A 9161-nucleotide genomic window follows, 5' to 3' on the forward strand; every position below is an offset into this window, starting at 1 on the left:
GATTGCCCATACTCGGGGAATCACTTCCTCGGGTGTGGGCATGCACATGCACGACAGCCACCTCGGCTGGGAGCAAGAGGGCCTGTAATAGGCGTTCTATACGATCCCCATTAGCATCCTGATGACCCGCTGAAGTGAGGAACCCCCGACTTTGCCACAGGATACCTGTAGCATGACAGACCCCAAAGGCATACTTCGAGTCTGTACAGATGGTCACACACTTCCCTTTACCAAGTAGTAATGCTTGTGTAAGGACTTCAAGCTCAGCTGCCTGTGCACTGCAAGAAGCTGGGAATGAGCCGGTCCACAGCACAGAGGTTAGGGTAACAACAGCAGCGCCGGTGAGGCGCACCCCCTGGTCCATAAAGGAGGAGCCATCTGTAAGCAAAGTTAGATCAGAAGAGGACAAAGGCTCATCGCGAAGGTCAGATCGAGGAGCGACAGTTTCCCGAACTACTTCATCACAATCATGAATTTGGTCAGTCATGGGAGAGGACTCAAGCAGGGTAGCTGGATTCAAGGATCCACAGCGCGCCACATGTACCTGCGGATTTTCCAATAAAGGAACTTCATATTTAGTCAGGCGTGCCACAGATAAGGCTTCGGTGGCTGCTCCACGAAGGAGGCGCACAACTTCATGCGGAGTCCGAATAACAACGGGATGTCCCAAGAGGATATCCTGAGACTTTTCAAGCAGCATTACCACCGCAGCTATGCAGCGGTTACAAGGTACCTGACCTAAAATGACAGGATCAAGGACACCTGAATAATAGGCTACTGGTCGATTGTGAAGACCGAGAGTTTGGCACAAAACACCTGAGGCCACTCCGCGGCGTTCATGAATGTACAAATAGAACGGCTTACTGTAGTCACGGAGTCCCAGGGCAGGGGCTGAACTCAGGCATGATTTTAGTGTCTGAAAGGCTTCTACAGCCTCGGGAATCCAGTCCAGGGGCTCAGGGGAAATCATTTTTAGGAGCTCAAAAAGGGGTCTGGTTAACAACCCAAATTCTGGAATCCAGGCTTGACAAAACCCAGCCACACCGAGAAAACCTCTCAGGGCCCGCTTAGTAGTGGGGCGAGGCATGCATTGAATAAGGCTTGCTCGCTTGGGGGCGATTGCTCTTTCTCCCGCCTGCAACATGAACCCAGGATATTTTATCTGGGGCTGACACCACTGCCGTTTCTCGCGACTAACTTTAAGACCAAGCTGATACAAACATGCTAGGACCTGGAGGGAACCTGACCGACACAGATCCTTCGTTTCCCCAGCAATAAGGATATCATCCATATACTGGAACATACTGATCCCTTCGGGTAACATGAGGGGAGATAAGTCTGTGCACAATTCTCTCGAAAAGATAGTTGGGGAGTGAACAAAACCATGGGGAAGTCTCGTCCAGGTTAGTTGACGACCTTCCCAGGTAAAGGCAAAAAGGTACCGGCTCTCACAGGACACCGGGATAGTAAAGAAAGCACCAGTTAGATCAATACAAGTAAAACAGGTTGCTTCGGGGCTAACTACTGCCGTAGAACTAGGAACCACAGCATGCATGGGCAAAACGTAAGAGTTAATTGCACGCAAGTCCTGGACTAGCCGATAAGACAGAGGGGAGCCCAGTTTTCACACAGGCAACACAGGAGTATTACAGGAAGATCGACATTCGACTAAAATTCCCTCGTGTCTCTTCTCTTTCTCCTTCATAGACACTTTAACCTTCATACATATACAATTTCCTTCAGAAGCAATCTCTCCACCCATCATTCGCCCTTATGGAACACCTGCTTCGCAGGGTGTAGATGCCTCAGCAGACAATTTCCTTCAACTGCAGTTGCTTCACCTTCTCTTTTCTTTCTCCTTTTCCCTCCTTCTTCCTTTATACACATACAATTCTTTCAACCATCGTCTCTTCTCTCTCACTAAGACGAGTGAAAAAGTCATCAGAGGTTTCCCCTTCATTCTGGGCCGTCCCATGAAAGGAGTCCCAATTAGGGGGTTTACGGCCCAATTCTTGGATGGCTGCCAGGAGAGTCTCGCTGGCCCTTGAAAGGCTGCACGGAGGATACCGTGTATAAGGAAGTCCACGTCCTTTAGCTCCCCCGGGTGGGAGTCTTCATACGCTGTCATCTGTTCCCCAATAACGTCCCACCGCTCCTCCGTGATCCCGGAATCAAATATCCACGGGGAGGTCATAGTTATCTTCCCTATAAATTACCTTATTGCTTTCAGCTCAATCTTTACCCCCTTACTTCTCAATATCTTGTAACAGTGCCAGGTGTACAATTCCTTATCTCCTGGCTTATATATGGGCAGCGATCGTGCCATCCCCATCTTCCCGCCTGACCTTTAGCTACCTGGCCTACGGGGCACTCTCCCTGATCTTCCCCAGTGGGGGTACCCGAGCCCCACGTTGGGCGCCACTCGTTGCTCCCCGTGGTTTCGGGGGCAACTCTTGGGTTCTTAACCTCTCCGGGTCTTCGGACGTCTCCGAACGTGGCCCGCGTGTTCATACCAGGAAGAGTCAGCCAGAGGTTCAAAGCTTGGTTGCCGTTTATTTGCTATCAACGGTTACATGGTTAAAAGAGAGAGAGAGAGCGAGAGAGAGAGAGAGGGAGAGAGAGAGAGAGGGCGCGCGCCCCCCCTTGTCTTGTTCGTCTCTTATACCCTCCGTTGCCCGGGGGCAGGGTTTTCTCGGGGAATGGCGTATCGAGGATTTGCCATGTAGCACACACCGCCCTCCAGCCACTAACCTAGCAACAGCTCTGTCCAGTCACGAAGCGTTTGCTCTGGCTCGCCCCCAGCCACCCGTTGCCAATCATGGCTGCGGATATGGCCTTGAGGTTGCCTCCGAGCCTTGCAGGTGCAAGCTTGTTTTTCTTGCCCTGGTCTCTTTATCTCCTGTTGTTGAGTCTGTTTGGCCTTGAGCCATTGGGTACGGTTTGTGTGCACATACTGCCTGTCTCAGCGTCTTCCCCCGCTCCCTACGTACCTGTACATATTTATTCTATTTATTTTATTTTGTTAGTATGTTTGGTTTTGTTCTCTGTCTCCCCATTTTAGACTGTGAGCCCACTGTTTGGTAGGGACTGTCTCTATATGTTGCCAACTTGTACTTCCCAAGCGCATTGTACAGTGCTCTGCACCCAGTAAGCGCTCAATAAATACGATTGATTGATTGATTGATTGATTCAGTGCTAGACACATGACAAGCACTTAACAAATACCACAATTATTCTCTTTATCTGATTTCTGTCCAGATATCTATTTTCCTTCAGTGGAGAGTTGTCTTTTATAGCCGCTACCTTTCCTGAACTTCTCCAGTACTCTAGAACAATTTAATTCAAGATGTTAGCCAGCTTCTGAACTCTGGTCGCTTTCCATAATCCTTCTCACTGCCCCCTTCACGTCCTTGTTCCTCAAGGTGTAGATGAGCGGGTTGAGGGTGGGGGTGACCGCTGTGTTGAAAAGGGTCAGAAACTTGTACAAAGTCACAGAGAAGGAGCTGCTGGGCCAGATGTGGACCACCATGATGGACCCATAGAAGAGAGTGATCACCAGGAGATGAGACCCGCAGGTGCTCAGGGTCTTCCTCCAGACCTGGGGAGACTTGATCCTCAGCATGGCCGGGACAATGGACCCATAGGACACCGTGATCAGGCTCAACGGCAGGAGAATCAGGACCAAAGTGTCCCCAAAACCTGGATCTCCCTAGCCTGGATGTCCAGAAATGCCAGTTGAGCATGGCGGGCATTTCACAGAGGAAGTGGGAATGTCTCCAATGTCCACAGTGGGGCAGGTGGAAGATGATGGTGGCCTGAATTGCGGTGTCCCCCACCCTACTCAGCCAGACTAAGCCCACCAGGGTCCGGCACAGTCGTGAGTGCATGACGGTGGAGTAGTGAAGGGGTAGGCAAACGGCAGGGTAACAGTTCAAGGCCATGATGGCCAGAAGGATGCACTCCGTCGACACCAGGGCCAGGGAGACATAAAGCTGGACCACACTACCGACCACGGTGATGGTCTTGGAGGGCTCCTTGAGGTTCCACAGAAGCTGGAGGACAAAGCTTGCGGTGAAGCAGAAGTACACGAGGGACAGGCGAGACAGGAAGAAGTACATGGGAGTATGGAGACAGAGATCCAGTCGGGTCACCAAAATGAATGGCGGTGTTGCCCATCACGGTTAGGAGGTAGAAGATCAAGACAACCACGAAGAGTATCTTCTCTAACTGGGGCTGAGCAGAGAAGCCCACCAAGACAAAGTCCTCCCAAGAATTTCCATTCTGCATCATCCTCGTCCTTGTAGGAAAAACGAGGGAGGCAGGGAGAGAAAGAGAATGAAAGAAAGAGGAAGAGGGGAAGAGATGAAGAAGGAGATTAAAAAATAAGAGAATGAGGGAGATAAAAAAGAGTGAGGGAGGCAGGGAGAGAATTATGGGAAAAGGGAGTGGGAAAGTGAAAAAGGAGGAGAAAATCAGAGAGAGGGTGTGAGGGAAAGAGAGAGGAAGAGAAAAGTGAGAGAGAGTGAGGGAAAGAGAGTGTAAGGGAGAGAAATAGTGAGAGGGAAAGAGAGAGTGGAAAAGGAGTGAGTGAGAGAAAGTGTGAGGAGAGAAAAGCAAGAGAAAAAGTTCAGGAAAGGGAGAAAAAGCAAGAGAAAAAGTTCAGGAAAGAGAGAGCGAGGATGAGAAACGGCAAAACAGAGAGAGAGGGGAAAATACCACTGGGGGAGAAAAAAACGAGAAAGCAAGGGAGAGTTAAAGGGAGAGAAAAAGAAAGAGAGAGGAAACCGAGGGAGTGGGAGAAAAGGGAGCAAGAACGAGAGTGTGAGGAAGCGAAAAATAAGAGAGTGAGTGAGGAGAAAAGCATAAAAGAGAGAAAAAGCAAGAGAGAGAGTAATGGAAAGCAAGTGAGAGGGAGAAAAAGTTTGAGAGAGAGTGAAGGGGAAGAAAACCAAGAGGGAGTAAGAGAGCACAAGGGAGAGAAAAAGTGAGAGAGAGAGAGAGAAAGGGGAAGAGTGAGAGGGAGAGAAAAAGCATGACAAAGTGAGAGGGAGAAAAAAGTGCAAGAAAGAATGACCAGGAGAGAAAAACGAGAGGGAGAGAGTGATAGAAAAATAGCAAGAGGATGAAAGAAAAAATGAGTGAGCTTGAGGAAACGAGAGGGAAGGAGAAAAACGTATGAAGAAATGAAAGGGAGAGACAAACAGGAGACAGCTAATGAGAAAGAGAACCAGAGAAAAAGCAAGTCAGTAGTAGTAGTAATAACAGTAATAATAACGGTATTTGTTAAGCACTTACTATGTGCCAAGCACTGTTCTAAGCGCTGGGTAGATACAAGTTAATCAGGTTGTCCCACGTGGGGCTCACAGTCTTACTTTCCGTTTTACACATGAAGTAACTGAGGCACAGAAAAGTTAAGTGACTTGCCCAAGGAAACCCAGTAGTAGCATTAATCCAGCACCCTGTGCAGTTTCAGTGACATTCTGATGTAGTAGGAATGGTATTTATTTCACTCTTACTATGTGCAAAGCACTGCACTAAGGTCTGGGAGTGAAATAGATTGGGTCCTTGGCCCCCAAGGAGCTCCAATTCTAAGATAATAATGATAATAATTAATAATAATGATATTTCTTAAGCACTTACTATTTGCCAAGCACTGTTCTAAGCACTGGGGTAGATACAAGGTAATCAGGATGTCCCACGTGGGGCTCACAGTCTTAATCCTCGTTTTACAGTTGAGGTAACAGAGGCATAGAGAAGTTAAGTGACTTGCCCAAAGTCACACAGCTCCTCTGTTCCCTTTCACTTTCTCTGGGGACCAATGTGCCCATCAGGTTTGATATATTGGACTAAATACAGTGCTCTCTACACAGTGAGTGCCCAGTAAATACCACTGATGGATTAGCTCTGGCTCGTTCATTCATTCATTCATTCAATTGTATTTATTGAGCACTTACTGTGGGCAGAGCACTGTACTAAGCGCTTGGAAAGTACAATTCTACAACAGATGGAGACAATCCCTATCCAACAACGGACTCACAGTCTAGAAGGGAGGAGACGGCCAATAAAACAAAACTAGTAGACAGCACTTGTTAAGTGCTTACTTAATGCCAAGTACTTTACTAAACGCTGGGGTAGACAAAGGATAATCAGGTCCCACATGAGGCTTACAATATAAATAGGAGAGATAACATGTATTGAATCCCCATTTTGCAGATGAGGAAACGGAGGCATAGAGAAGTGGAATGATTTGCCCGAGCGTTACATAGCAGACAGCAGATGGCAGACAAATTGCTGAACTAGGATTAGAACCCAGATCCTTCTGACTCCAAGAGTTTAGCTCTATCCGTAGGCCCACGCTACTTCTCACCCTTCAGCTCTTCCTTAGTGCCTTCCACTCCTCAGCTCCCCGAGGTCAGTGGGAATCTCAGCTCATACTCTTGGTTCTCTTGACTCGCTCCCAAGCCACTCCTGGACTCACATTTAGGAGTGGACCATCTCTGTTTGGCTGGGACAGGGCTAGTAATTGTGGAGTAGTGATGGCCAAGGCTTTCTACCTGATTTCTTCAGCATCTGGGCTTTTGCAGGCAAGATGGAGTTTTGAGGCAGGGTCAGGAGTAATCCATATAGGGCAGGCTAGACCTTAAGATCCTCGAGGGTAGGGATTCTGCCCTATATTGCACATTCCCCTGCTCCACACAGAGGGAGTGCTCAATAAATACTCTAGATTAGTAGCATATATGCCCAATTTCCATTTTCCTAAATACCATAGAGGCTGCAGATTGTTCGGTGGGAGTGTGGGGGTCTTTGTTTCATCCCTAGTCACCAGTCGTGGTGTGAAGAAAAGGCAAAAAGATTCCCACTCTGGTCTGGAGAAATGATTCCACTGGATGGGCTGAGTAGGAGTCAAGGTTGGAGATTCCATCCGCAGCCTCGTGAGGGAGAAGGAGAAGGAAGCTGAGCTGGAAACGGCTGAGCTGGAAGGCAGAGAAAGGATTATCCCCAGCCCCTTTTTCCAAATCTCTCCAGAAGTGGGTGGCCGGTGGGAAGATGGTCAGGGGTAAGGCCGACGTCCGAGGAAATTTAATTCCTCTTGTCGCCTCTGCTCTACATCTCTTCGTCTTTCCAGGGTCCTACTTTCCTTCTGTAGCTTCTCGGGAATTGAGAGAAACAACAAGGAGACTAGGACCAGAACGTCTGTCCAGGTGTTCTTCACATTTGGGGCTTGGGGTAACCAATATTTCTAGGGGACGGGATCGCCGAAGAGAGAGATATGTTGGCACAGATGGGGAGAGCCCCCCTGGGATCCTCACATCCTCCAGCTGTAACAATTAGTCGGGCACAGAGGCGGCCAGAGCGGGGACTCCAGGGAGAGAGACTTGGGGAGAGAGATGCCTTAGCTATCAGCTTCCGAGCACTTCAAAACATTCTCAAATTCATTAATCCCGGCTCCGCCACTCTTCGGCTGTGTGACTTTGGGCAAGTCACTTAACTTTTCTGTTCCTCAGTTACCTCAACTGTAAAATGGGGATTAAGACTGTGAGCCCCACATGGAAAAACCTGATTACTTTTAATCTACCCCAGATCATAGAACAGTGCTTGGTACATATTACGAGCTTACTAAATACCATTACTATTATTATTATTAGACATGATTGAGTGAAAGAATGAATAATAGGGTGGACAGCGTGACAAGGGTCTTCATCCTTGATCATCATCCTTTATTCATTCATTCATTCATTCATTCAATCGTATCTACTGAACGCCTACTGTGTGCAGAACACTGTACTAAGCGCTTGGAAAGTACAATTCAGCAATAAAGAGAGACAGTCCCTGCCCACACAGGGCTTGCAGTGTAGAAGGAGGAAGACAGACATCAAGACAAGCAAGCCGGCATCAATATTAATAAATAAAATTATAGCTACATACACATCAAAACAAGTATACTGGCATCAATATAAATAAATGGAATTATGCATATATGCATAAATACATAAATTCTGTGGGGTGCGGGGAAGGAGGGGGCAGAGCAAAGGGCGTGAGTTGAGGTGATTCGGGCGGGAGGGGGAGCTGAGGAAAAGTGGCGCTTAGTCTGGGAAGGACTTCATCTGGATCATCCTGCAAGGTCCAGAGAACTGCTGGACCACCATCTCTCTGAATTGTTCCCACCCCTTGCTCCCACAAGATTCCAATTCTTATGGCTGCAGGCTCTCTTTCCAACCTTGGCTCTTGTTTCGTCTGGAATTGGGAGAACTGTGTTTGATGTGTGACATTCTAGGTGTAATGCGAAGATTTCAGAGTCTCTCATTTTCATGTATAACTTTAGTTTCTGCTGAGACAAAGTTCAATCTGTTTACAGACACACCCTTGACTGCTTCTGATTCTTTCTTCTGTTTATTGTTGTTCCTAAGCACTTACTATGAGCCAGACACTGAACTAAGGGCTGGCGTCGATGCAAACTAATCGAGTTGGACACAGATCCCATCCCCTGTTGAGTTCACGGTCTTAATCCCCATTTTTCAGATGAGGTAACTGAGGCACAGGGAACTGAAGTGACCTGCCCAAAACAAGTGACAGCAGGCAAGTGGTAGAGCCAGGATTAGAGCGCTTGACCTTCTGACACCAGGCCGGATGTGCTTTCCACTCTTCACACTGCTACTCAGGCTTTGCTCTAGTATTGCAGGTCTGGGTGGTTTAGTTCTGGGGTTCCTGCTTACATAGTTTGTGAGCTCGTTGTGGGCAAGGAACGTTTCTACCAACAGTGTTGTACTGTCCCCAGTGCTTAGTATAGTGCTTTGCACAGTAAGTGCTCACTAAATACCATTGATACCATTAAATGGAGTTTGTTTCAGAGTTCCACTAGTGGACAGGGAGTGATTAACATGCGGGACCGGGATGGTGTCCAACCTGATGGGTTTGTATCTACCCCAGCACTTAGTTATGTTCCAGGTACATAGTAAGTGCTAAACAACTTCCATTAAAAAATATGATAGTTTAATTGAGTGATCGATTGTCTGAGCAATCGAAGAAGAAGACAGTGACATATTTCCTACAAGATTTTTCATCCTGTACCCTTCCCCAGGAGGAGCTTCATGTGTCCCTGTTTCTCAGAGCCATCCTCTCACTCCCAGCACACTCTTCAGGGCGACCTTCACGCCCCGGAT

General features: G+C 47.9%; 1 protein-coding gene across 1 annotated transcript; it reads right to left on the bottom strand.

The window, feature by feature from the left end:
* Nucleotides 1-3349: 3349 nt before the first annotated feature.
* On the bottom strand, nucleotides 3350-4118 carry LOC119923413 (olfactory receptor 2G3-like). The gene is made up of 2 exons (XM_038742811.1): nucleotides 3861-4118; nucleotides 3350-3709 (listed from the first exon to the last, which is right to left on the bottom strand). The coding sequence occupies exons 1-2, from the start codon at nucleotides 4116-4118 to the stop codon at nucleotides 3350-3352; spliced, it is 618 nt and encodes a 205-aa protein (XP_038598739.1).
* Between the last annotated feature and the right edge of the window lie 5043 nt (nucleotides 4119-9161).

Source organism: Tachyglossus aculeatus, unplaced genomic scaffold (assembly GCF_015852505.1).
Source record: "Tachyglossus aculeatus isolate mTacAcu1 unplaced genomic scaffold, mTacAcu1.pri scaffold_195_arrow_ctg1, whole genome shotgun sequence".
Classification (NCBI taxonomy): domain Eukaryota; kingdom Metazoa; phylum Chordata; class Mammalia; order Monotremata; family Tachyglossidae; genus Tachyglossus; species Tachyglossus aculeatus.

Coding starts and splice junctions, on each gene's coding strand:
- LOC119923413 (XM_038742811.1), bottom strand. CDS start 4,118: ATGTACTTCTTCCTGTCTCGCCTGTCCCTCGTGTACTTCTGCTTCACC. Junction 3,710..3,860: donor CACGACTGTGCCGGACCCTG/GTGGGCTTAGTC, acceptor CATCCAGGCTAG/GGAGATCCAGGTTTTGGGGA.